Source organism: Bos grunniens, chromosome 7 (assembly GCF_055505025.1).
Source record: "Bos grunniens cultivar Pamir isolate PY7600 chromosome 7, Bosgru_T2T1.0, whole genome shotgun sequence".
NCBI lineage: Eukaryota > Metazoa > Chordata > Mammalia > Artiodactyla > Bovidae > Bos > Bos grunniens.
Genome location: NC_141171.1, coordinates 15,707,317 through 15,735,267, shown reverse-complemented (window position 1 = coordinate 15,735,267; position 27,951 = coordinate 15,707,317). Strand labels below are relative to the sequence as shown.

The 27,951-nt window shown below is 52.4% G+C and overlaps 1 protein-coding gene across 7 annotated transcripts; it reads left to right on the top strand.

The window, feature by feature from the left end:
• Positions 1 to 95: 95 nt before the first annotated feature.
• On the top strand, positions 96 to 27,151 carry KANK2 (KN motif and ankyrin repeat domains 2). 7 transcript variants are annotated; one of them, XM_086409399.1, is made up of 13 exons: positions 96 to 211; positions 1,829 to 2,042; positions 3,022 to 3,137; positions 3,615 to 4,826; positions 15,349 to 15,525; positions 15,623 to 15,725; positions 16,969 to 17,220; positions 17,856 to 17,943; positions 18,474 to 18,693; positions 20,136 to 20,278; positions 22,800 to 23,000; positions 23,084 to 23,173; positions 25,061 to 27,151. In XM_086409399.1, exons 3-13 carry the CDS (start codon positions 3,101 to 3,103, stop codon positions 25,112 to 25,114), a joined length of 2,577 nt encoding a protein of 858 aa, XP_086265525.1. In that variant the 5' UTR covers positions 96 to 211; positions 1,829 to 2,042; positions 3,022 to 3,100; the 3' UTR covers positions 25,115 to 27,151. The 7 variants fall into 7 exon arrangements, with proteins under 7 accessions (XP_086265525.1, XP_086265527.1, XP_086265530.1 ...); XM_086409402.1 differs by lacking the exon at positions 96 to 211 and adding an exon at positions 348 to 397 and having other exon boundaries at positions 16,981 to 17,220; XM_086409398.1 differs by lacking the exon at positions 96 to 211 and adding an exon at positions 348 to 397.
• The last annotated feature ends 800 nt before the right edge of the window (positions 27,152 to 27,951 follow it).

Genomic DNA, 27,951 nt, shown 5'->3' with positions numbered 1-27,951 from the left:
CTGGGGGAGGGGTGACCTCCGGCAGTCACCAGCACTACCGCCGCCCGCCCTCCAGGAGCTGGACTCCGGCCAGCCCCGCCCCCTCCCGCCCCCCGCAGCCGCCCAGCTGCAGCGGGCCGGGGAAGACAGCAGTAGGGGAGCACTGTCCCAGGGACTGGAGGAGGGGACGAGGCCGGACACCCCCACGCGCGCACACACACCTGCCGTCCAGGTGCGATCGTGTCCCTTACCATCCCCCTCCACGTTGGCCCGGCCTCAGGCGACAGGGGGCGGGGCCGGCCCCGAGGGGGCGGGGCGGGGCGGGGCTACCGCCGAGGGCTGGTCGGGCGGCGGCGGCGGCGCGCGGAGGGCGCACGGGCGGCGGGACGCTGGGACAGCGGCGGCCGGAGCGCGAGAGGCGAGTAGGACCCGGGTTGGGTCGGGGTGCGAGCCCGGTTCTGGGTTCGAGCGTGGTCCCCACCCCACCCCACATCACCCCACTCTCAAGCCCGGGGCGCGATCTCGCCGGTCTCTACTAGCCGCTGCCTCCAACTCCATCATCTATGCTCAAACTTTCCGGACTTGAGAGTGTCGCGGTCCCCGCGCTTCTGCTCGGTCCTTATCTTTGCTCCTGTCCCTGCTGGTCTTTCCCAACCCCATCCTCCATCCGTACCTCCCTATCCCTTCGCCCCATCACTGCCTCCCCGTTGCCCCTCTCCCCTGTCTCCATCCTCCTTTCTGCCTCTGCCTCGTCCCCCTCCTCCCTCCCTTGTCCTCCCGCGCCCTCCTCCGTGGCCGGGCAGGAGCCAGGCCCCAGACGGCGGGAAGGCGGCCGGGCGTCCGGCCGGGCTGGGCCTCGGCCTAGCGGCTGGGCCGGCGTGGGGAGCTGCAGCTGTTTGCCATTAGCTGGGGACCCCGCAGGCCCCGCCCCCTCCCTGCACGGGACGGGGTCCTCCTCGCCCCTCGTCTTTGGGACGAGGAGAGGAGCGAGAAGACCCCAGAGACGTCCAGGCTGGTCTGGGACGGGGGCTTCAGGGAGACCCTGTTGGACTTTCGGGCCGCCTCCCAGGGACCCCGCGTTACTTCCCTGAGCCACCTACCTGTCCCCTCGTGGACTGGCCTGTCTACCTTTCCATATCTCTCTGTTCTGTCTCATGTACTCGCCGTGCTCCAGGGAAGGTGAGCCACAGACCCCCGCCACCACTACCCTTTCCCCCCCGCCCATCTGCTTTCTCCACCTTTAGCCAGTCACCCACCCACATGGAGCATGGTCACATGGCTTCAGACCTCAGTCTCTGCCTGGAAAATGGGGGTGCGGGTGGCTTGGCTGGCAGCGAGGGGAATCTACCAAGCTAAGGATTCAAATCCAGACCCAGCTACTTCCTCGGGCTAAGTGACCCTGGGCAAGTCACTGTGTATTTCTTTCTTTTTATTTTGGCCGCCCCACGTGGTATGTGGTATCTTAGTTCCCCCACCAGGGATTGAACCTGTGCACGGAAGCATAGAGTTGTAAGCACTGGATCGCCAGGGAAGTCCCATTCTGTGTTTCTGTGTCCCAAAACACTTCATCTTACCCAAGACACCGTAATACACGGTGATAACTACCCGCCTGGTAGGGTTGTTGTGATGATCAAAGGAGTTGCCTGGATGGTAATTATAGTTATACCATTATTCACCTCACCCCCTTCACCTCCAGGGGTCTCCACAGGGGTACCGTTTCTGCTTCCTGCCTCTAGTCTCTCTCAGGTTCCCAGAAAATATTTTCCATCACTTCCCTCTTGTGCAGGGGGTGACCCTTCAGGCAGGTGGAAAGCCAGGTTTCCTACAATTGGATGACTGTGTGTTCCAGGCACTGAAAGAAGGAGAAGTGAGGACAGAGACGTAGAGAGACAGGGCGGGAGAAGTGCAGAGAGACAGAGACGTGGAGAGACAGAGAGAGACGTGGAGAGAGACAAGCAAGAGGCTAAGCAAGGAGGACATAAGACAAGACAAGCTTGGCTGCCCCTGGAGCTTCGGCCCCGCCTTCATGCCCAGCAGGTGCTCCACCTGGCCCATCCTCCCAGGTACCCACTGCCCTGGCACCTCATCCTGAAAAGGGTGGGATGGGCTGGAACTTCTGCAGCCGGGTGGTTAGAGGTCAGACAGCAGAAAGGACTGGCCAAACTCGGTCAGAGTTGGGGACAGAAGTACCCTGGCCATCCTCCAGGTCTGGGGGTGCAGGTTAGTGAGAGGCCCTGATTGTCTTTCCCCTTTCCAGCCTCTGGCACCCCCTCTCACTTCCTCCCCCCACCCCCATGACTTCCGGGGCCTCCACCCGCTCTCTATCCTTGCTGCGCCCCCGAGCCCCTGAGCCGGACACATCCTGGGGGGGCCGGGGGGGGGGAGCAGGAAGTTCTCGTGTAGCCCGGCAGCGAAACTGTTTATTTTTAGAGAAAATTGTTTCCATAAAGGGGAAAGGCTTTGCTCCTTGCTGCCTCCCCCCAACTTTCCCTACCAGCCCCCCGCCACTTCCAGGCTGACCCAGCTCTGTTTGCGGGTCTCCTACCCTGGGCTCTGTTTCTCTTTGTGCCCCTGTGTCTCTGTCTCCCCAGATCCTTGCAGGAAGGGTGGCTGTCTCCCTATTAGTGCCCCCATCTGCCCACCTAAGCCCTGATCTGTCCTGGTAACCAGTTCTTGCCTGGGCGGAGGGGAGGGGGCACAGGAAGGGTGGCGGCTGTCGGACTTCAGCACCCCATCCCCCCCCCCCCCGCCCCTGGTGGGGGGCCTTGTGGAGGCGGGGCTGTGGGAACAGCTGGAGCCTGTCCAGGGGCTAGACAGATGTGCGGGCGGACCGTGAGGTTTGGTTTCTTTGTTCCAGGCTGTGGGGGCCCCCCCCCCAACCCTTTCCACAATCAGGACGGGTGTGTGCCTGTGAGAGGGTCCCACGCCCAAGAAAAGAGGGAGGTTGGTGGGGAGGGGATAGTGGGGAGGGGTGGCCACCTCCCCTTCTCCTGCAGACTCCTGACTCTGGGTGTCATCACACCCTCTTCACCCTCTTCCCAGGTAAACCTCAGCCGGTGCTGCAGGTGGTCTGACTCACAGTACCCCCCAGAGACACCTGAGGAGCTCTGCAGGCAAGAGGATGGCCCAGGTCCTGCACGTGTCAGCCCCCTTCCCAGGTCAGGGGTCTCGTGGGAAAGAGGGCCCAGCCTTGGGGTTGGAGGTGGGGCGTGAGGGACACAGGCCAGGTCCTGTGTGGCCTGGAGGAGAGAAGGGGGCCTGACCTGAGTGGGGCTGAGGGTAGGACACAGCTCTATCCTGAGGGCCTGAATGGGGACAACTCGGTTCTGCCCTCGACAGGCTAATGGAAGAGACAGGGTTTTTCAGGAAAGGAGGTTGGTCTGAGTTGGGAGACAGGGTCCTGACTCATTTGGGAGGTTGGAAGCACAGCCCTGCCCTGGGAGGGTTCAAGGGGGACACAGGGCCTTGCCTTAGGCTGGGGAGGTGGGAAGGGGCCTGAGACTTACAGCGGAGCATTGGGCAGCCAGTGGTGTCCCATCCTTTGGGCCAATAAGCCATGACTCACCCAGGGGCATCAGTTTGCCCCAGAAGGGGACCACAGTGTTCAGAGGCGCTGGCTTTTCTCTCTACCTCAGGGACCCCCGGCCCAGCCTCCCCGCCTGCCTTCCCCTCTAAAGAGCCTGATGTCCCCTACTCGGTGGAGACGCCCTACGGCTACCGCCTAGACCTGGACTTTCTCAAGTACGTGGACGACATCGAGAAGGGCCACACGCTGCGGCGGGTGGCCGTGCAGCGCCGGCCCCGCCTGGGCTCCCTGCCCCGTGGGCCCGGCTCCTGGTGGACGTCCACTGAGTCTCTGTGCTCCAATGCCAGCGGGGACAGCCGCCACTCAGCCTACTCCTACTGCGGCCGTGGCTTCTACCCGCAGTACGGCGCCCTGGAGACACGCGGTGGCTTCAACCCGCGGGTGGAGCGCACACTGCTGGACGCCCGTCGCCGCCTGGAGGACCAGGCAGCCGCCCCTGCCGGTCTGGGCTCCCTGACCCCCAGCGCGGCCGGCTCGACGAGCTCACTGGTGGGCGTGGGGCTGCCACCCCCGACACCACGGGGATCGGGACTGTCCACGCCGGTGCCGCCCAGCGCCGGGCACCTGGCCCATGTGCGGGAGCAGATGGCGGGTGCTTTGCGGAAGCTGCGGCAGCTGGAAGAGCAGGTGAAACTGATCCCCGTGCTCCAGGTGAAGCTGTCGGTGCTGCAGGAGGAGAAGCGACAACTCACAGTGCAGCTCAAGAGCCAAAAGTTCTTGGGCCACCCTGCAGGAGCCCGGGGCCGTGGCGAGCTCTGCCTGGACCTCCCTGAGGCCCCCGAGGACCCAGTGACGCTCGAGACCCGGAGTGTGGGCACCTGGGTCCGGGAGCGGGACTTGGGTATGCCCGACGGGGAGGCAGCCCTGGCCGCTAAGGTGGCCGTGCTGGAGACCCAGCTCAAGAAAGCACTCCAGGAGCTACAGGCAGCTCAAGCCCGGCAGGCCGACCTCCCGCCCCAGGCCTGGCCACCGCCAGACAGCCCAGTCCGTGTGGACACTGTCCGGGTGGTGCAGGGGCCAAGGGAGGTAGAGGTGGCGGCCAGCACAGCGGCAGGGGCCCCTGCTCAGCGGGCCCAGAGTCTAGAGCCCTACGGGGCAGGGCTGCGGGCCCTGGCGACGTCCAACGGGGCTGAGAGCCCCCCTGTGTTCCGCAGCCATGAGGTGATGGAGACAGTGTTCCCAGCGCCCACCGCATCCGCCAGCAACGTCCACCAGGTGAAGAAGATCAGTATTACAGAGCGCAGCTGTGATGGAGCAGCAGGTGAGCCATAGTAGGTGGGGGCAGACGGTGGAGGGTCCCTCCTTTTCCTCTGAATGCTGGGCTCCAGCCCCAGCCCTGTCCTTCCACCAGCACTCAGAACTTCAGTTTCTTCATCTGTGCAAAGGGGACACTTGTGCTGCTGACCCAGTCCCTCTAGGGACCGTGTGAAGAAATTAGGTGTCTGAAGAATTAGGTGTGTGCTCATGTCTAGAACGTTATAAATATGTAGAAAATAAGAGGTATTTGGGTGAAGGTCCCCAGGGCTGTCAGTTGCTGGGCAAAAAAATTCTTCCCTGATTGGCAAAAACCAGTCTCAGGCCATGAAAAAGGAAATGTGTTGTTCATGTAACTTAGTGACAACTTCAGGCATAGCTGGATCCGGGTGCTCAAATAGCCTCAGGAATCTCTACCTCCCTCTTTCTCTTCCTCTGTGCATCCTGGAATCTCTCTCAGGCAGGCAAAGGTGATCACACCACTCCTGGCATCTGTTGAGGCAGCTCATAAAGGGAAAGGGAGCCCCTCAATCCAGATAGCACCAGTAAAAATCCCAGCGGTGACCCTTCTTGGTTGGCTTGGGTCATTTGCTCCTCACTGAGCTAATCACTGAGTCTCTCGCTGCCCAGGCGCAGACCCTGGGGTTGGAGGAGCCCCACCCAAGTCCAGAGGGAGGAAGGGGATGCTCCCTGGAGGAACTGCTGAGTCCTCATGCTCGGAAAGGGGATGTGGGATGTTCAGGATAGCAGCTGCCCCACCACTGCTGTCCTGAGGCCCCTGGGAGACGCTGCCAGAATGACTCATAATCCAGACAGCTGTTCTTTATCTAATACCAGTCTGGTGCTGACGGCTCTGTTAAGTATTTTGCCCACCGAGGAGGTTAAGACAGTGGGCTGTGTAGCAAGGTCACCTGTGTTTAAACTCCACTCCTTACTGTGTGACCTGAATGGTCAGCTTCACTTCTCTGGGCCTCAACCTCCCTGTCTGTGAGTGGCCTTGTAGCGGTCCACACCTCTAGGATCCTTCTGGATTAGTGCACACATACAGCACGCACTTAACCATCGTGTGTTGCTACTTCTACTATTAGTTGTCGTGTCACTAAGTCGTGTCCGATTCTTTGCAGCCCATGATCTATAGCCCGCCAGGCTCCTCTGTCCATGGGATTGTCCAGGCAAGAATATTGGAGTGGGGTGCCATTCCCTTCTTCAGGGGATCTCCCTGACCCAGGGATCCAACCCGGGTCTCCTGCATGGCAGGCAGATTCTTTACCATCTGAGACACCAAGGAAGCCCAGAATACTGGAGCAGGTTGCTATTTCCTACTCCAGGGGCTCTTCCTGATCCAGGGATTGAACCCATGTTCTTTTGTGTCTCCTGCATGGGCAGGCGGATTCTTTACCACTGTGCCATGTGGGAGCCCCCCTACTAATGATTTTCAGGTCAATTCTTGTCATAACTGGGGAAACTGATGTTTGCGGAGAAGCTTCACATATCCTTTGTCAAACATCCAGGATCTGAGACTAGGCTGTTCTGAAGCTATAGCATGCCTCAAAGATTCAGCCCATTTCCTCGTCTAAGTCTCAAATAATATCAGGTGGTCAGAGCCCTGTAGAGGCACCAGAGGGTATGAGCTGGAGGGCGGGGTCCCAGCTGTGTTTTCTTGCCTCCCCATGTTCTTCCTGGCCAGCTCTGGACTCCACCCCTGTTTCTGTGTCTATCCCAAACACCCAGCCCTGAGACCCTGGCCCCCAGCCAGAGGCCCCGCCCAGCCCAGCCTCCAGATCTCTTAAGAGGCAACCTCCATTCCAGACGTGCCTCCCAGCACAGCCACGGGGCCTCCTGCCTGCAGGACACACAGACCTAGCCATGTCCCCACCTTGTGCAAGCGGTCACCCCCCAGAAGTTCTTCCTTGTGTTTCACTTAACTCCCTCTTGCTGCAGCCAGCCCCAGTCTCTGCCTCGCTTAGGCGGAACTGGCATGTGCTAATTCATGTCATTGCCTTCTCATCCAGGGAATATTTACTGAGTGCCTGCCATGTGCTAGATTTTTCTAGGCACTGGGGACACAGCAGTGAACAAGACAGATGGAAAAGCCCCCGCAATAAACAAATAGCCCACCAGAAACAAGTGAAGAAAAATCACTTCAGAGAACGCATGTTTGAAGCAAATAAAACAGGGATGTGGGATGGGTGGTGGTTGGATGGCATGGAGGCCCGTGTTCAAATTCTGGTTTCCCTGCTCCCTAGCTCCGTGCTCTTTAACCTCTGTTAAACCTGTTTAACCTCTCTGTGCCACATTTGTGGGATGGGGGTGGGGTAGGGTGATGGTACTGACTGCCCAATGGCACCAGATCAGTGTGAGCTGAAATACATCGGTTGGTGCTGAGTGTTCAAGATGGTATCAGGCACTGGTGGGTGCTCAGGGGTTAACTGTTGGCTCTTTGAGCCAAGATGTGAGAGAAAAGAAGTACCTGGGTGGTTTCTTGACAAATGTTTTGTTTTTCTGTTTTTTGGCTGCACTGCATGGCATGTGGGATCTTAGTTCCCCACCCGGGGATTGAACTCGTGCCCCCTGCAGCAGAAGCACAGGGTCTTAACCACTGGACTGCCAGGGAAATCCTTGACAAATGTTTAGACCACTTAGGTCGGTCATGCATAGGTCAATAAGGAGGCTGGGAGGAGTCCAGCCTTTCTGCCACCTAGAATTTGCTTGCTGCAGTGAAGGGCAGGAAGGGTGAGAGGCAGTCATCGCCTCAGGCTGGCAAACGTGGATGAGACAGGCAGAGGCCCAGAGACCACTGAAAACTCTCATTCACCCCTCACCTTTCAAAGGCACCACAGAGAGATTCCTGGGAGAAGGGGCAGCCAGGCACGTGCATCCGTGGGGTCTCTCCAAGGCTTTGAAATTTCCTGTTATTGTTTGAAACACAGTCCTATGAATGCAATTCATATTCTTTGTGGAAGGTTTGGAAAGTACAGAAGACTCTGTAAAGTGAAAGTCGCTCAGTCGTGTTGGACTCTTTGCGACCCCATGAACTATACAGTCCATGGAATTGTCCAGGCCAGAATACTGGAGTGGATAGCTTTTCCCTTCTCCAGGGAATCTTCCCAACCAGGGATCAAACCCAGGTCTCTTACATTGCAGGCAGATTCTTTATCAGCTGAGCCACAAGGGAAGCCCAATAATACTGGAGGGGGTAGCCTATCCCTTCTCCAGTGGATCTTCCCCACCCAGGCATCAAGCCAGGGTCTCCTGCATTGCAGGCGGATTCTTTACCAACTGAGATGGAAGACTCTAGAACACTAAATAAGAGCTCCATAAACCCACTACTGCCTGGACACAGCTGCTATGGATACTTCTTTCCTTCCGATTTTTTTTTTTTTCTCATGAAGAAAATAATATGTATTTTTGGAGTCTGGCAACATGTACTGATGGAATTTGTTGTGTTGCCTTATTTTCTATGTGAAAGCATTTAGGCAGCCCTTACAGTGGGCCAGGGCATTATGTGATGTCCTTTTTGTATCTTAATTCATTGACACCCCCAGTACCACTTGGAAGCGGGTGGTGTTTCTATCTGTTTTACAGATGTGGAAACTGAGGCACTGAGTGGTAAAGGAATTTGTCCATAGTTTTCAAAGCCAGGATTTAAATCCTCTGATTTCTTTGATTTAACATTATCCCAGGGACATTACATCATGTTATTTAAAAAATTTAGGGGAATTCCTTGGCAGTCCAGTGGTTAGGACTCCAAGCTTTCATTGTCGAGGGTGCAGGGTTCAATCCCTGGTCAGAAAACTAAGATCCTGGAAGCTGCAAGGTGTGGCCAAAAAATAAAAAACTGTTGGAACATGCTATTTATCTTTTAACAGCTGGGTGACTGTTTACTGTCAAAAAGAAAAAAGAAAGTGTTAGCTTCGTCCGACTCTGCAACCTCATGGACTATAGCCCACCAGGCTCCTCTATCCATGGAATTATCTAGGCAAGAATACTGGAGCGGGTTGCCATTCCCTTCTCCAGGGGATCTTCCCAACCGAGGGATCGATTGCAGGTCTCCAGCATTGCAGGCAGATTCTTTACCGTCTGAGCCACCAAAGGTGCCGTGCAAATTTCCTTCTGTGGGAACCTTTCATCTGCTTTTTTTCTTTTTGGCTGCCTCATGCGGCTTCCCAGGATCTTAATTCCTGGACAAGAGATTGAATTTGGGCCCTTTCAGTGAAAACACTAAGTCCTAACCACTGGGCCTCCAGGGAAGTTCCTGGAAGAGCATTTTTAAGGACCATGATATCTGTTACCAAATTGCTTTATTCCTCCCGACCCTGCTAACCCCACGCTGTGGACTCTCCCTTCCTGCACTAGTTGGCCAAGTGATTTAAATTTTTTAAAAATTTCTTTTGGACTTAAGGAGTTAATCTAATTCTTGGGCCCATGGCCCAAGAATCTCACCAGCCCCATTGAGCTAGGGATGGCACCTCTCTTGTTTGACTTTAATTCTTTTTTCACCTTTGTCTTCCACCCTCAATGTTGAGGATTGATAAATATTTTCAGCTTTGTGGGGTATCTGGTCTCTGTTGCAATGATTTGACTCAGTTCTTTTTCCCCCCAGCTTTACTGAGGTATATTTAATACACAAAAACCTGCACGTTTAAAAAAAAATTATTTTGTATTGGTATATAGCTGATTAACAATTTTGTGATAGTTTCAGGTGGACAGCAAAGGGACTCAGCCATACATATGCATGTATCCATTCTCCCCCAAACTCCCTTCCCAGGCAGGCTGCCAAGCAACACTGAGTTCCATGTGCCATACAGAAGATCCTTGTTGGTTATCCATTTTAAATATAGTATGTACATGTCCATCCCAAACTCCCTAACTATCCCTTCCCTCATCCTTGCCCCTGCCTCCCTGGCAACCGTAAATTCATTCTCTAAGTCTGTGAGTCTCTTTCATAATCTGCACATTTTTAATGTATACATTTTGATGAGTTTAATGTCTCAGCTCTACGTTTGTAGCATGTAAGCAGGGTAGCCAATACATCAAAGAACTAATGTGGCTATATACCAATAAAACCTAATGTGTAGACACTGAAATTTCAATTTCCTGTAATTTTCACGTGTCCCAAAGAGACTCCTCCTTTCAGTTTTTTCCCAACCATTTAAAAATGTAAAAACCGTGCCCACAGGCCGTGATTCAGCAACCCCTGCTGTCACACACCCCCACCCCATTGTAATATCATTCCTTGCAACCCACCTTCCAGAAGCTTATTTAGATATTTGAGTGTTCTTGAAAAATATGCCCTAGGCATGTTTAATTTCCTAAAATGGTATTGTGCTTTAGGGAAAAAAAAATATCTCTTTCTGTTTCATATTTTTTCCTCTCTACACTCTATTTTGGAACTCTCCACCCTGATCTGGTGGTTTGTCACTTTTAATGACTGCATAGATTTCTGCTGTAGGTATGTGCTACACTTTCTTATATGACCCCTCCTTGGTGGACACCTGGGTTACTTCCAAGTCCTGGCTGCTTTGAATAGTACTGGCTTCGTCCTTACATGTCCTGTCCTGTGGGGTTGCTGGGTTACAGGAAAGGCACAACTGCACTCCAGATTTTGTCTAATTCTCTCCGGAAGTTCTCTCTGGCCACACTCCCACCAGCCATGGCTGGGTCTGAAGTGTCCATTTCTCTACATCCACAGTAACATAGTTTATTTATCTTTCTAATTTTTTGCTCATTTGATGCAGTTGTCCAAGGTGGTATCTCCTTGTTTTAAATAGCATTCCTTTGATTGCTGGTAAGGTTGAGCATCACCATATATGTTTCACAAGCCTCTGTTTTTTTCCTTTGGGGCAATTTTGAGATGTTCCTGGCATTTTCCAGAATAGGGGTTGGTGAACTGTAGCCTGCAGGGCCACATGAAGCCTGATGCCTGTTTTCATACAGCCCATGGGCCCAGAGTGGTTTCTGTGTTTTTAAATGGTTGAACAATGTGAAAAGAGTAACATTGTGTGATATGAGCACAATTATATGAAATTCAAATTTATTAGAACACAGCCAGGCCCATTCATTTAGGTACCGTCTAGGGTTGCTTTTGTATTGTTTGCAACACATCTTATGACCCACAATATTTATTATCTGGCCCAGGACAGAAAAATTTTGTTAACGCCTATTCTAAAAGATAATTCTTTGCCTGTTTTTGGCATTATGACTATCTTTCCACAGCCTTTATTCTTCTGTCAATTAAATTTAAGAGGTTTTTTTTTTTAACAAAATAGTTTTAACCAAGAGTTTTTTAACTCTTAATGTTGATGTTGTTAAACTCATCGCAGATTTATTTTTTTGATTTTTAGTTCTTTCCACTTTATCTAGGTATGATTGACATATAAATTATATTAGTTGACTGTGCTGTGCTCAGTCAGTCATGCCCGACTCTGCAATCCCATGGACTGTAGCCTACCAGGCTCCTCTGTTCATGGGACTCCCAAGGCAAGAATACTGGAGCGGGTTGCCATTTCCTACTTATTGTATATTATTATAAGTAATAGTATTCATATTAGTTGAGGGTGTACACATTGATGATTACTATATATATATATGTGTGTGTGACAATGTATACATGTATATATGTATGTATATATTGCAAAAATGATTACCACAGTAGGTTTAACATCCATCACATCACAGTTATAATTTTTTTTTCTGTGATGAGAACTTTTAAGACCTGATCTCTTAGCAATTTTCAAATATATGCCAGAGATTTGTGGGTTCAGTTCCAGACCACCACAATAAAGCGAGTCACACATTTTTTGGTTTCCAAGGGCATATGAAAGTTATGTCTACACTGTAGTGTAGCCTATTAAGTGTGCAATAGAATTATGTCTAAAAAGACAATGTACATACCTTAATTTTTAAAATACTTTATTGCTAAAAAGTGGTAACCATCGGCTGAGCCTCCGGCAGGTCATAATCTTTTTGCAATGGTAACATCAAAGATCACTGATCACAGGTCCCCATAAAAAATATAATAATGATGAAAAAGCTTGGAATATTCTGAGAATTACCAAAATGTGACACAGAGACACAAAGGGACAAAATGCTGTTGGAAAACTGGTACCCGTAGGCTTGCTCCATGCAGGGTTGCTATTGGGCTTCCCAGGAGGCTCAGTGGGAAAAGAATCCCCCAGCCAGTGCAGGAGGCTCAGGTTCAATCTCTGATCTGGGAAGACCCCCTGGAGAAGGAAATGAGCACCTACTTCAGTATTCTTGCCTAGGAAATCCCTGGACAGAGGAGCCTGGTGGGCTGTAGTCCATGGGGTTGCCAAGAGGCGGTCACGACTGAGTGACTGGGCATAAGCACTTCTGTTTACGCCCAGTTCTCTCATGGGGTCTGTGCCGAGCCCTCTTTCCTCACCTCCTTTGGCCTATTTCTTCCTGCAACCCTACCCTGCTGATTTCATTATTGTGGCTTTGGGAATACGTGTTACTCTCTCCTAAGCCGACTTCCCCATCCCTGCCCGCTTTTAGCTGGCCAGGGAGGGGCCAGCTGGCCATGGACCTTTGTTCTTCCATATAAATTTCCATATACATTTTGGTAACAGTTCGCTCCATCTCCCAGTAGAATAACAATAATAACTATTATCAGTTCTGTTATTGTTATTTTAGTATTGCAGTGTCTGGCCTTGAACTTCTCACGACTGGAAGGAGCCATCCCAGCTTTTGAGGGGCAGAGCCTGCTCTTCCGTGGGGCTAAAAGGGCCATAGCATTGCTCTGATTCACTCTTTTTTTTTTCTCCACTTTTGAAAAATTGGGGGTAAACAACATATAACATAAAACGTACTCTCTTAACCATTTCTCAGTGGCAATAAGCACATTGCTGTGCAACCAACCTTACCATCCATGTCCAGAACTTATTTTATTTTATGGATTTATTTGCCTGCTCTGAGTCTTCATTGCTGTGAGGGTTCTCTCTAGTTGCGGTGCACTGGCTTCTCACTGCGATGGCTTTTCTTGTTGTGGAGCACAGGCTGTGGGGCGAGCGGGCTTCAGTAATTGTGGCACGAGGGCTCCATAGTTAGAGCCTGTGGGCTCTAGAGCAAAGACTCAGTAGTTAGTAGCAAAAGCACATGGGCTTAGTTGCCCTGAGGCACATGGGATCTTCCCGGACCAGGGATCTAACCCCCGTCTCCTGCATTGACAGGCAGATTCTTCACCACTGAGCCACCAGGGAAGCCTCCCAGAACTTTTCCGTCTTCCCAAATTGAATCTCTGTCCCCTTTAAACACTTACTCCCCATCCTTCTCCCCCAGCCCCTGGCACCTGCTATCCTACTTTCTATCTCTATGGATTTAACTCTTCTACGGGCCTCGTGTAAGTGGGATCATGTAAATCAGGCAACATTTGTTCTGTGACTGGCTTCTTTCCCTGAGCATAATGTTGTTAGTGTTAGTCTCTCAGTCGTGTCTGGCTCTTTGCAACTTAATGGACTGTAGCCCTCCAGGCTCCTCTTGTCCATGGAATTCTCTGGGTAAGAATACTGGAATGAGTTGCCATTTCCTTCTCCAGGAGATCTTCCCAACCCAGCGATCAAACCCAGGCCTCCTGCATTGCAAGCGGATTCTTTACCATTACGGTCTGAGCCACCAGGGAAGCCCGGAGCATAATGTCCCTTTACCTGAATTTAAGTAACAGATGACCTTCCAGGTGTTTTCCATCAGGAAGCCTGGCTTTGGGCGACAGTGATACTTTCCACTGTTTCTTGTACTTTCCACTTGACCACATAGTGCTTTTGTTTGTCAGATGTGAATTTATTGACAAGATTAAAAAAAAAAATCAGATTCCCGTAAAAACCTGGCGTTTGCTCTCTGTTCCCCACGGGAGTTGGAGCTCCCGACTCTGGAATCCGCCTGGCCCGACCCCGCCCTGGCCTGGGGCGCTGTTGGAAGCTTTTATGGCCAATGTCTCCTCTGTTCGATGTGCTCTGCTTGTGTTGAGTGTTTACTCCCTGTTCCTAGCTCAAGTTGAGTGTTGCTCATGGACTTGAGGGAGTAGTTGCTGCGGTTGTCAAAAAAAGTTTAAGGGAATTAAAACGAAATGGTCTGCAGACCCCATGGTCAGTGGCAGGAAGGGGACATGGAAGCCACACGTGGCCTGGGATGTGGGGGTGACCTCAGTGGGTTCTGAGACCCGGGCAGCCACTCAGGGTCTCAGGACTTTTGTTCCTGGCTCCAGGCTGGTGATCTGGGGCTAGAACTCTCTGCCAACTTCACTCCTGTTTTTGCAGTGGGCACCCTCGGGATCCTGAGTCCTACAATGTCACCTTTGTTCTCAGACCAACCTGGGCGTTTTTTTTTTCCTAATTAAGATAAAATTAGGAACTATTAGGATATAACATAGGGTTTTCCTGGGGGCTCCAATGGTAAATAATTTGCCTGCGATGTGGGAGACCCAAGTTTGATTCCTGAGTTGGGAAGATCCTCTGCAGAAGGGAATAGCTACCCACTCCAGTATTCTTGCCTGGAGGATTACAATCCACGGGGTCGCAAAGAGTCAGACACGGCTGAGCACTCACACACACACACACATAACATAAAAGGTTTCATTTTAACCATGTTTGAGTGTCCATTTCACATTGTTATGCAACTGTCCCCACCATCCACCCTGAGAACATTTTCATTGACCCAGAGTGAAACCCACCTGGGTGGGGTTTTAACTTTCTAATAGCCCTTATTGTTTTTTTCTTTTTCTGGCCACCCCCTGTGGCTACCCTTATTGCTTCTTTTTACTGATTATTAAAAGGAAAACCTGCTTAATGTTTAAAGTAAAGAAGCAGAAAGCCAGATACAAAATGTTGTCTAAGCACAATGCTATAGGTATTCATAATATTGAAATATTATTTTATAAAATAATTTATAATAGTGAAATAATATTGTAAAGTGATAATAGTAAGTCTTATCAAAATGTAGCTGACAGCTCTCTTGACTTAACAAATGTTCTTCATGCTCTCGTCGTGCATATTGTTTTAAGCCCTCTCTCTCACTCTACTGTCTTTAGTGTGTATGGCGTCATGATGTAGGACATGTTTTGTCTGAGACACAGAGAGGTTAGTGACCTGCCTGAGGTCACACAGCTCTTTTGCGGGAGATTTGAGTCCTGATCATGACCACTATTTTCAGCTGTAGTTTCCAGACAACACTCAGTATGATGTCAGAGCCAGGATTATAGGGGTCCTGGTCACGAGCCAGGATTATGGGGGTCGTGTGATCTTCCCTGACCCTGACCGTCTGTGAGGCCGGCAGCAAACCAGAACTGGAATGGATCCTGCCTCCTCTTTGCAGGGTGACCTTAGGCCACCCTCAGGGTCTCAGTTTCCTCATCTGTAACAGTCCAGCTTCCACATGGGAAGTTTTGATGAAGTAATGCAAGAATTAGCCCTCGGAGCACCTGGCCCAGCGTAAGTGACAAGAGGCAGCTGTTATTACTGTTCTTGCTTGGCTGTTGTTACCGGCAGTAAACGCCTCTTCTCCTGCCTCTTCAGGTCACCCACAGGCTCCTGCAGAATCGTCCTTATCACCCCCGGAGTCTGAGGGGGCCACCCAGGCGCAGCCAGAGAAGAACACAGGCCAGGTGCCTGCCCATGATGACACCACCATCAAGGAGCCCATCAGGCAAGCAGCCTGTCATGAATCGGAGTTTGAGGAGGCTGGGGGTGCAGGTAAGTGGGAGTGGCTGCACGGAGGACCAGGCGCCAGAAGCCCAGGCATGAGGTCTGGCTTTGGGAGACTCTCATGACACCATCCCTCCCCCTCCAGGAGGGGCCCAGGCAGGCGTGCGGTCCATCATGAAGCAGAAAGAGGAGCCCACAGACCCAGAGGCCCACCGGAGGAGCCTCCAGTTCGTGGGGGTCAATGGCAGGTGAGAGATCCTGGGCTGAGGCCCTCACTTTGATTCATTCATTCAACCAAAGCACAGGAGACAGATGAGGAAACTGAGGCACAGGGAGGCCTGGTGGGCCGACTCCAGTCAGTCCAGTGCTGAGCTGGTGCTGTAACCACTACATCTCACTGCCCCATGGGAGGCGCTGGGCTCTACTGTGTGCCCCATGGAGCTCCTGGTCCACTGTGACCTGGGGCACTGATGGGCGGTCCCAACCCAGCATGGTTGGAGCAATGATGGGGATGCTCAGGCAGTGAGGGGGGCCTGGCAGAGGCAGAGATGGCCCTGGGGAGAGTCACCGACAGAGGGGAACACGTGTGCTGCAAGACAAGCAGACCCTTGCAAGGCGCAGAGTTGGGGGTGGGAGGTCTCCTGGGGAGGACACATCCTGGAAAAACGCTCCGAGGCAAGAGGAAGCCATGACATGAAAAGTAGGAGAGGACTTCCTGGGTGGTCTGGTGGTTAAGACTTCACCTTCCTGTGCAGGGGATGCAGATTCGAACCCCAGTTGGGGATCTAAAATCCCTCTTGCCTCACAGCCAAAAAACCAAAACATAAAACAAACAATATTGTAACAAATTCAATAAAGACTTTAAAAATGGTCTGCAACCAAAAAAAAAAAAAAATCTTAGAAGAAAAAAAAGTGGGAGGCCTGGGGAGCAGAAAGAGTTGGGGGCCTTGACTGCCAGGCACAGAAGCTTAGACTCTGTCAAGAGTTAGCAGAAAGCATGAGGGTCCTATTTGCAGTAGGGCGAGGGTCTGAATCAGTATAACACCTGTGTAAGGAGCAAAGTGGGTTTCCCTGGTGGCTCAGATGGTTAAGAATCTGTCTGCAATATGAGAGACCTGGGTTCGATCAGTGGATCAGGAGGATCTGCTGGAGAAAGGAATGGCAACCCACTTCAGCATTCTTGCCTGGAGAATTCCATGGACAAAGGAGCCTGGTGGGCTACAGCCCATGGAGTCTCAAGAGTCAGACACAACTGAGTGACTAACACACTTGCTAGCATAAGGAGCAAAGTGTAAGAGGTACCGAAGGGTAGAAGGGAAAAGCAGTGCCCCTCCCTGACCCCCCAGACATGATCCCCATCACAGGCAGTGTTTATTGAGCACTTACTGCATCCCTGGAACCCTGTCAACTTCATAGTGCCAGCATCCCCATTTAATGGATGGGGAAACTGAGGCCCTGAGAGGTCAAGTGCCCCTCCTCTACCACCTACAGCGTCTCCCCCAGGTATGAGTCCTCCTCGGAGGACTCCAGTACCGCAGAGAACTTCTCGGACAATGAGAGCACAGAGAACGAGGCCCCAGAGCCAGAGGAGAGGGTTCCAAGTGTGGCCGAAGCCCCCCAGCTCAGGCCCAAGGAGACGGCGAAGGCCAAGACGAGCCGGGAGGAGTCTCAACTGCCCCAGGAGTCTCTGCACACGCCCACAGCTGAGGGGGCATCAGGATCAAGTGCAAAAGACGAGATCCGGTCAGTTTTCTGGGTGGGAAGGCTTCAGGCAGGGCCTGGGGGGCAGAGAGGGTGACCTCTGCCTCAGATCCCACCATTCAAGCCCTCTGAGAGGAAACTCCCATCAGTCATGTACACCTTAGTCTGAATTAGTGAACCCACTCTTTCTGGGCATCTGAAGATCTGGTGGCTTTGACAAAGGGCCTGAGGGGGGCAATTTGGGCTGTTGGGGTTAGGGTTTAAGGGGCAGGCCAAGTCTGTTCTTAAGTCACCCACCTTCTTTGGGACATTTTGCCCCACCTGTCCATCCTGCGTATGTCTCCTATTTCTACCCTTGATGAAAAATCCATCCTCAGAAAAAGATTTCCATCTGCCACTGGCCATTTGGAATAAAGTTTGACCCATGTTTCCATTTTCTCTTGGGGTCTGTGTGTTCCCCATGTCTGCCCCTTGGGGTGCCGTGTAAAAGTGTCTGAGAAAGATGGGGGTCTGAGATTCCACCACTCAGGGGAGCCCTGGCAGGACTGGGTGAGGGCCACGGGGCAGAGTGTTGAGACCCTCTGTGAGCACCCCAGTTGGACATGGTGGGTGGAGGACACCCAGGAAGCTGAGGCGAGTGCTCCTAAGATAAACTCCCCTTTGTCTGCTCTTGGCAGGATGGAGCTGAGTCCTGACCTCATCTCAGCCTGCCTGGCCCTGGAGAAGTACCTGGAGAACCCCAAAGCCCTCACCGAGCGGGAGCTGGTACGGTGGGGCCCTGGGCCTGAAGCGGGGGCCTCCTTCCCCTCCACCCCCATCCTGGCTTCTCCTCAACCACAGTGTCTTTCTGTGCTTTGGATCATGAGTACCCCAGGATCCTAGCTGGGAGCTAGTGGGCGAGGGGCTCCAAGACTTGAGTCGTGGTCTTTGGAGAGGCGCCAGGGAGGAGGGAGGGCCAAGGATGGTCACCTGCCAGCAAAGCTAGCCTTGGTTCCTGTTCCTTCCCGGGCTTGAGGAAGGGGAGTATTTCCTGCTGCTGTATTTCTTCTGATGGGTGTGTACACTTGACCTTGAAGATCCCATCCAGGGTGGAGACGCTCACACCTTCCTCTGGGGGCATACCTAGGACCATGGGGTCTACACTTCCCTTTGGGGCAGGGGACACACTTTTCTCCAGGGGCAGCTCACCTAGGGTGGGGCACCCACATGTCCCCTGTGGTTCAGGGTGGGCTTCATCTGGGCCAGGGTGGGCTGCCGTGGCCCTCACTCCCCTCTTCTCTCCGGCCCGCGTCCAGAAAGTGGCCTACACCACGGTGCTGCAGGAGTGGCTGCGCCTGGCCTGCCGCAGTGACGCCCACCCAGAGCTCGTGCGGCGCCACCTGGTCACCTTCCGGGCCATGTCTGCGCGGTTGCTGGACTACGTGGTCAACATCGCTGACAGCAATGGCAACACAGCGCTGCACTACTCCGTGTCCCACGCCAACTTCCCTGTGGTGCAGCAGCTGCTGGACAGTGGTGAGCCTGGGGATCCGGGAAGGGGGCCCCTGGGGGAGCAGACGGGCTGCCACCCGGGTCTGATGTTCTGATGGGGGAGATGCTACCCTCCTGGTCTGATGGGGGAGGGTGCCCTCACAGACTGATGGAGGAAATGCCACCCTCCTGATGTGATGGGAGAGCTATCACCCTCCCAGTCTGATGGAGGAGACATTGCTTCCCAGTCTGGTGGAGGAGATGCCACCCTCATAGTCTAATGGAAGAGACACTGCCTTCCCAGTCTGTTGGGGAGATCTCACCCTCCCAGGCTGGTGAGGGAGATGCTGCCCTCCCAGTCTGACGGGGGAGACGCCGCCCTCCCAGTCTGACGGGGGAGACGCCGCCCTCCCAGTCTGACGGGGGAGACGCCGCCCTCCCAGTCTGATCAGGGAGACGCCGCCCTCCCAGTCTGACGGGGGAGACGCCGCCCTCCCAGTCTGATGGGGGAGACGCCGCCCTCCCAGTCTGACGGGGGAGACGCCGCCCTCCCAGTCTGACGGGGGAGACGCCGCCCTCCCAGTCTGACGGGGGAGACGCCGCCCTCCCAGTCTGACGGGGGAGACGCCGCCCTCCCAGTCTGACGGGGGAGACGCGGCCCTCCCAGTCTGACGGGGGAGACGCCGCCCTCCCAGTCTGACGGGGGAGACGCCGCCCTCCCAGTCTGATGGGGGAGACGCCGCCCTCCCAGTCTGATGGGGGAGACGCCGCCCTCCCAGTCTGATGGGGGAGACGCCGCCCTCCCAGTCTGATGGGGGAGACGCGGCCCTCCCACGCTGGTGAGGGGATAGAGGCCCTACCTGTGGCCCCAGTGTACTGGAAAAGGCAGCCATGGTCTTATGGAAAACACACGGCCCTTCCACCACCCCAGTGACCCCTGTATGACAAAGGTGACACCCCTGGAACCCTAATCTGAGGAAAGGATGTGGCTTCCCATCTGGGGCTCAGAGACAAGTTGTGGTCTGCAATTAGATGTGAAGAAATTAGACGCGACTCTCCACTAGTCAATCTGATGAAGGAGGCAGAGCCCACAGTCTAATGGAGGAGACATAGGCCAGACCGAAAGATGACCAGGGGGCCTTTCAGATTAATGAGGGAGACACAAATCCTGCTTTCAGCCCTAAATGTGGGAGCCCAGTCTGATGGAGGAATCACAGACTTCATTGTTAGGAGCCCCTCCCATAGTAGAGATGGGGACCCAGGGGCAGAATGGGGTTGTCAGTCTAAGAAAAAAGAAGGAATGAGTCCACACCTAGACTATTGGAGGAGACGTGGTGCCCAGTGCTCACTATGGTAGTGAACAGGGCTTCCAGTCTGATGGCAAAGACGAGGCCTGGTCCTCAGGGGCCCTCCCCCAGCCTTGAGGCAAACCCAGCCAGCATCGTGGGGGTCTGAGACCCGATCTCTTCCTGGCCCCCCGCCGGCAGGTGTCTGCCAGGTGGACAAGCAGAACCGCGCCGGCTACAGCCCCATCATGCTCACCGCCCTGGCCACCCTGAAGACCCAAGATGATATCCAGACCATCCTACAGCTTTTCCGGCTTGGAGACGTCAATGCCAAAGCCAGCCAGGTATAGACCCTGGGCATCGGTGACCTGGACAGCCCTTCCCACTTATGACGTCCTAGCCCTGCCCCAAGCCCAAGGCGAGAACCCCCACTCCACAGGCAGAGAAACTGAGGCGCAGAGAAGTATTCATTTCCTCGAGGTTCAGCTAGAGGAGGGGGACTTGAACCTGGGTCTAGCTCCAGAGCCCCATTCTTTTTTTTAAAAAAAATTATTTATTTGGCTGTGCCAGATCTTAGTTGCCACGTACGGGATCTAGTTCCCTGACCAGGAATCAAACCTGGGCCGCCCTACTTTGGGAGCTTGGAGTCTTAACTACTGGATGACCAGGAAGTCCCAGACCCTGCTTGCTTTTTTACTGATTTATTTTTAATTAAAAGAATTGTATTAGCGGTTTAGGTTGTTTTTTTTTTTTTTAATGGAGTATAATTGATTTATAATGTGTTATTTCTGGTGTACAGCAAAGTGATGCAGTTGTATATATACATATATGTAGATTATTTTTCATTGTAAGTTATTACAAGGTGTTGAATATAGTTCCCTGTGCTATGCAGTAGGACCATGTTGTTTATTTTATATACAGCAGTGTGTATCTGTTAATCTCAAGCCTCTAATTTATCTCTCCTTCCCCACCTTTTCCCCTTTGGTAACCATAAGTTTTTTTTTTACTATGTCTGTGAGTTTGTTGCTGTTTTGTAAATAAGTTTATTTGTATCATTTTTTTAGATTCCATACATACGTGGTATCATATGATATCTGGCTTTGTCTGATTTATTTTGCTTAGTGTGATCATCTCTAGTTCTATCCATGCTGCGGCACATGGCATTATTCATTGTTTTTTATGGCTGAGTAGTATTCCATCGTAGCACATTGTACCACATCTGCTTGGTCTCTTCATCCATCGATGCTTTCACGTCTTGCCTGTTGTAAAAGTGCTGCAGTGAGCCCTGGGGTACAAGTATCTTTCTGAATTAGGGTTTTCATCTTTTCTGGGTATATGTCCAGGTGGTTTCCTTTTTAAAAAATTGAGGTGAAATGCACTTAGCAGCAGCAGCAGCAGCACATACGATGAACCCTTTTAAGATGACAGTTCGACAGACGTAGGAAGGGCTTCTTCTCCATCTTCCCTGTGAGAACCTGCAGGACTCCAGCAGGCTGCACTCCCAGAAGTGTGGGAGCCTCCCTGGAGGTTAACCCACCTGAAAAAAAAAAAAAAAAAAATAAGATGACAGTTCAGTTCAGTCGCTCAGTCGTGTCCGACTCTTTGCGACCCCATGAATCGCAGCACGCCAGGCCTCCCTGTCCATCACCATCTCCCGGAGTTCACTCAGACTCACGTCCATCGCGTCGGTGATGGCATCCAGCCATCTCATCCTCTGTCGTCGCCTTCTCCTCCTGCCCCCAATCCCTCCCAGCATCAGGGTCTTTTCCAGTGAGTCAGCTCTTCGCATGACCGGTAGCATTTAGCATAGCTGCAGTACCGCGCAACCTCTGCCTCTGCCTGCCTCCAGAACACTTTACACGCTGATGGGAGACCCGGCACCCGCAGCTGTCGCTTCACTCCCATCTTCCCTCCCCCAGCCCCTAGCCCCCGCAGTCTGCTTTCTGTCTCTGTGGATTTGCCTGTTAGGGATACAATATAAATGGAATCATGTAGTAGTGTGTCCTTTTGTGTCTAGCTCTTGTCACAGAGCATAATTTCTTTATTTGGCTTTGCCTGGTTTTAGTTGTGGCATGTGGGATCCAGTTCCCTGCATTGGGAGCTGGGAGTCTTAGGCACCAGACCACCAAGGAAGTCCCTGGACATTGGTTTTTATTGAGATTTAACCTCGTAGCTCAGTCGGTAAAGAATCTGCCTGCGATGCAGAAGACCTGGGTTCAATCCCTGGGTCAGGAAGATCCCCTGGAGAAGGAAATGGCAACCTACTCCAGTATTCTTGCCTGGGAAATCCCATGGACAGAGAAGCCTGGCAGACTATAGTCCATGGGGTTGCAAGAGTCAGAAATGACTTAGCCACTAAACTACCACCAACTGGTAGACAGAAAAGCGTGCAATTCTTAGCTCAACACATTTTACTTATGTTTGTACCTGTGACTTAGGAATCTGATTTAAGTGGGCATATGGATGGATAGCATCATATGGTGGACATGAACTTGGGCAAACTCTGGGAGATAGTAAAGGACAGGGAGGCCTGGCGTGCTGCAGTCCATGGGGTTGCAAAGAGTCAGATATGACTTAGCAACTAAACTCCAGCAACAACAAGGGATGGGGAGACACAGAGCATGTGCCCGAGGAGGAGACATTTAAGCTGAGACCTGAGGGATGAGAAGGAACCAGTGGGAAGAAAAGGGATCAGCAAGTACAAAAGCCCAGTGGTAGGTAGGATTATTCGAAATACAGAAGGAGGCCCATGAGTGGAGGTGCAGTTAGCATCAGAGTACTCAGGAACCATGGAAGGTTCTAGAGCAGGGGTGTCACCCTCTGGGGCCTGCATGATCCATAAGCCTGTTCCTTTGCCCTATCCAGGCGGGGCAGACAGCCCTAATGCTGGCGGTCAGCCACGGGCGGGTGGATGTAGTCAAAGCCCTGCTTGCCTGTGAGGCAGACGTCAACGTCCAAGATGACGACGGCTCCACGGCCCTCATGTGTGCCTGCGAGCACGGCCACAAGGAGATCACTGCGCTGCTGCTGGCCGTGCCCAGCTGTGACATTTCCATCACCGACCGTGTGAGTCCCCACCCCAGTGCACCCAGCGGGGAGGGTGGGAGCACAGTGCAGAGGGCATCAGCATAGCAACCGATGCTTTGCAGGACGGGAGCACAGCTCTGATGGTGGCCTTGGATGCGGGACACAGTGAAATTGCGTCCATGCTGTATTCCCGCATGAACATCAAGTGCTCGGTGAGTCTCAGCCCTAGCTGGGAAGGGGGTGGGGGCTTTGAGGGGGGATGGCGTACAGAGACCATGCCAAGGGCTGCAGAGGCAGCTGTTTGTTGAACCTTCATGGTGGCCCCATGAGGAAACAAGACACAAGAACTAAGACTGTGCAGCTATGGTTGGTGATCACAGGATTCAAACCAGATCTGTCTGGTTCCAAATCGTGTTCTTCATGACCATGTGGAGGACTTTGGCATTTACTCAAAGTGTGTCATTGTATCCAAGGCCTTGAGAAGTTTCACTGTAAAGAAGCCTAACTGTGCCTTAATGGGGAATTTCTCTGATTTGACCCTAGAAATCTGGGTTGTTTTTTTTTTTTTAATCATGCCCATTAGCAAAATGCTCTTCTGGAAGCCTAACAGGAGGATAAGATTGATGTTCGCTGTGTCCTGAGTGCTTGAAGGAGGAGAAAGCCCTGCCAGTCTGATGGGGGAGGCAGGGGCAGTCCTCATAGGTCTCCAAAGCAGTGCCCTGTCTGATGGAGGAGACAAGCCCTTCTAGTCTGATGGCATGTGTGTGCGCTCAGTTGTGTCCGACTCTTCGCGACCCCATGGACTGTAGCCCACCAGGCTCCTCTGTCTGTGGGATTTCCCAGGCAAGAATACCAGAGTAGGTTACCATTGCCTCCTCCAGGGGATCTTCCCAAACCAGGGATCAAACCCACGTCTCCTTCATTGGCAGGCGGATTCTTTACCACTGAGCCACCTGGGAAGTGCCTGCTAGTCTAACGGACTGTATACCAAATGCCTCCCGAGCGGGATTTCCAGAACCCTCCACATGAACCCTATTCAGTTGCATAATGTACTGTTACTGTGACCATTTTTCAGGTGGGGAAGCTGAGACTTAGAAGGTTCCATTCTTGGTCCAAAGCCTCACAGACAGGAAAGGGTAGAGACCTTAGGGTGTGAATCCAGACTTTGGACTGGAACCTGTCCGCCCGCTCCTCCTCACCCCCATCTCCCACTTGCCCTGGTCTCCCTGAGGCATGTCTGGGGCCAGGTTCCAGGGTGGCAAGGTAGGTGTTTACCACAGCAATTTCCCCAAGTAGTCCAGGAGAGAGAAGGTTGCTGAGACATAAGCCATCTGGCTCCTGCTAGGCTTACAGGTTCTTTCTGAGGCTCTGAGTCTTCCCAGCGTCACTGCTTCAGGTCTTAGGTGCTCAGGGATCCCCTTGGGATCAGCTCTGGGCCTCCATGTCCACACACTGGGAGATGGGGGTGATGGGGCTGGGTGGTGTCCTGCTGTCTGACATGTGGTCCTGCTCCCAAGGGCTCCATCACTGTCCTCTGGGGCCACTGCTTCCGCATGCTTCTCTGGCTCGCACCCCCACTGCCCCTCCACTGTCCTCCCCAAAGTGACCAGAGGTCACTGTGAGCACCTGAGTTGGGGTACAGCCCTCCTCTGCTCACAGCCCTCTGTGACTCCCACCCTGCTTGGAGTGGGGTCATCCTCAAAGCCCACCTCGCCCCACTCTTACCTCCCCCTTCCTTGCTCGCTCTGCTCTAGCCACACTGGCCTGATTGCCGCTCCTGCCTCAGGGCCTTTGCACTTGCTGTTTCCCCTGCCCGGAACACCCTGCCCCTTGGGTGCCCCTCCCAACATCCTTCAGACGTCACCCTGCCAGACCACCTGCTCTCCACTGTCACTGCCACCTTGTCACTCAGGAAGAACCCTCCACTGCATTCATCTATGAGCTTCTGTGAAGCTATCTCCCCAGCAGTGTCACCTCCTTGAGGCCAAGAGGCCACAGCCTGTTGTTCACTCACCACAGGCGCAGAGCCAGCCAGCAAAGTCGCTACCTCAGACCCCCAAGGGGAGGCCAAACTAAAGGAATCCTGCCTCTCATTTCAGTTTGCCCCGATGTCAGATGACGAGAGTCCTGCGTCATCCTCTGCAGAGGAGTAGCCGTGAGAAGAGCCCAAGGTGCCACTCCTGGGGACCAGGCAGGCAGCCCGGAAAGAACTGTCCCCCTGGCCAGCTCCGGCTCGATCCACCAAGGTCCCAGTATCAAAGGCAATCGGGGTTTTCCTCTGCTTCCCAGGGGGAGACCCCAACAGCATGGAGACTTCAGCTGAAAGCGGGTTTTTTCCCAGTACCCCGGTTCAAAGCAGCCGCAGCACAGACTGGAGCTAAACTCATATGTAAATCGGCGCCAGTGGCTGGCTCTGAGGCGTGGGTTTGTGAGGAACGCTGAGAACAATCAACTGGCAATTACAGATGGAGGAGGGTAAGAGGGAAAAATATTGTATTTCTGAATCACAGTTGGAGGGGGAAAAAATCACTTACTTACTTGTTGCCAAATTTGAAAGTCACTGGAATCGTATATTTTCACTTTAAGCCTAAATGCTGTTACGCACGGATCGCACCGCCTAGAGTGTCCTGACACCCAGCCCCCCTACATTTAATTGTCTGGTATATAATCGAGTTTTGTCCCCTGCCCCCTGCCCAGACGACTTTCTTGGTGGCATTCTCTCGTGGTCTCTTCACAAAGCAGATTCTGTCTTTGTCACCCGGGGTGGGAGGTTTAGTTGGTTCTTCTGCCTTCTGTTTCTTCCCACTGCGAGTGGCCCACCCGCCCGCCTCCGCCCCATTCAGGTGTGGGGCTCTGGAGCCAGCAGCCGAGGGGTGCGAGTTGTGCCTTTCTTGCGATTCCCCAGAATCTCCTCCACGCAGGGGGGCCCTGGCAAATATTCATTTTCCTAGAAAATCCTTTAGACCTGGACATGTAGGAAATGAATCCAGTCCCCAGAGGGGTGCCTACATCCCTAGGCTTAGAACCCCAGTGACAAGGCCATCCTTCTCCACAGACTCCAGAATGTCTCTCCTCTAAGGAAGGAAAACAGGGCATGAGACTGCTGGCAAGCACAGGCCCCGTTCCAAAATTCCCATGTGTGCTCGATTCAAAGTTGGCTGCCCCCGAGGGCTCCCAGTACAAACTTAAAGAGACAGAGCTTTGCCGAAAACCAAACAAGGGCCAGCTGGTTGTCTTTTTTTTTTTCTTTAAACAACCTACAGGCTTTCCGGAGCCGCCTGGAACACAGCCTGCTGGAAACGGGGCTCTCCCAACACACACAGTTTCCTGCATGGTCTATTTTGTCTCAGAATCTCAACATAGTTTTCTTTCCCATTCCTTCCTTTTGTGACCAAAAAAGAAAGAGAAAAGGAAACAGGGAGGGGAGGAGGGGGACAGGTTCTAAGCCTCGAAAAGTGCCTTGTGACCGGGGAGTAAGATCCCTTAGTCTTTAGACTTCCTGCCCTCTCTTGTCCAGTTCTCAGCGTAGCCACCAGGGTGGGCGCTAAAACCCCAGCAAGACGGGTCAAGCCCTCAGCACTACACGCATTCATTCACCAAAGCCAAGTGCTGGCTTCTCTTCTAGTAAAGTAGGTTTCCTGGCCTGATGGAGTCTGCTCACTTTGATGATGATGGAAGGGATAGTACCTAAGACAAGAGAGTTTGGATGGTCAAAGGAGAGAGACACCCCCGTTTGTGTGTGTACCTGTGTGTGTAAATGAAAAGGAAAGGAAACCCAAGCTGACTGGGGATGACCACTGACAGGAGGCCACAGCTTTGGGCAGCTTTGAGAAGCGGTACGAGAGTTGTGTGTCTGTGTGTCCGGCCCTGGAGCTGTGGCTGTGTTTATTTTAAGCTTCTAGAAGCAGCTCATTGACCACCGTGCCCCCCTGCTCCACACTGTGAGTCCATATTTATCCCTGTGTGTTCCCTTCTCCCTGCCCTTACCCCTTGGGCTTGGCGTGGTAGGTTACAGGGGGTTCTGTGTCTGACCCCGCTCTCTTCTCACATGTATTCAAGACCTTGAACTTCACTTTCCGACCATGGTACGTCCATAAAGACAGTATTACACTTAAATGAAGTATTCCTTTTTGTAATCATTTTTTAGAAGGTAAAGGAATTTAATAAAGCTACCTTATGAGAAGGCCAAAGTGTATGTGTCTGGTGTTTGTCTTACTGTACTCCTCTTTTTATTTTTAAATCAATTAATCTTTAAAATTTTGGCTGAGCTAGGTCTTCGGTGAGGCACACAGGCTTAGCTGCCTGTGGGATCTTAGTTCCCCAACCAGGGATCAAACCCATGTCCCTTGCATTGGAAGGGGGATTCTTAACCACTGGACCACCAGGGAAGTCCTTGTATTTCTCATGAAGCTTTAAAATAGATCTCTTTGTAAACGTGGACTTATTTGAACAACGTTCAACACTACAGAAAAGTGCCGAGACTACTAAAATAAACGCCCTCATGCTCCGCCCTACACCGACACTATCCCATAATGTAGTCACTAGCCAGCTGTGGCAATTTCCATTTAAATGCAAATCAGTTGTAATGAATTCATAGTCAGTAGCTGCACAGAGCTGGTGACTACCAGACTGGGCTGCAGAGATACAGAACACAGTCAGAGTTTGTTTAGAAAGTTCTAAACAAACCAACTGTGGGCACCTCAGGAAAAAAAAAAAGTTTCCTGATTTTTTTTTTTTCTTCATGACAAAATAATTTACAGTGATTGTAAAAGGCAAACTTTAAACAATAATGGAAACATCTGGCCTAGGGGAGGGTGCCATGGTCCCATTTGGTAGAAATATGCACCATTGTCAATACTTGGAGAATCTCCTGCCAAACGTTTTCCTAACAGGCTGAGTATTAAAATACTTTGTTTTCCTGTTTTATTTTTTTTATTGAGGCAGCATTATACCTTTTGTGTATGAGTCATGTACAAAAGCTGGGGGCTTC

Bases quoted from the DNA above. Each gene is read 5' to 3' on its own strand.
- KANK2 (XM_086409399.1), top strand. From the start codon at position 3,101: ATGGCCCAGGTCCTGCACGTGTCAGCCCCCTTCCCAG. The intron at 4,827-15,348 runs GTGAGCCATAGT...CTGCCTCTTCAG, and splicing joins CAGCTGTGATGGAGCAGCAG to GTCACCCACAGGCTCCTGCA. The intron at 18,694-20,135 runs GTGAGCCTGGGG...CCCCGCCGGCAG, and splicing joins GCAGCAGCTGCTGGACAGTG to GTGTCTGCCAGGTGGACAAG.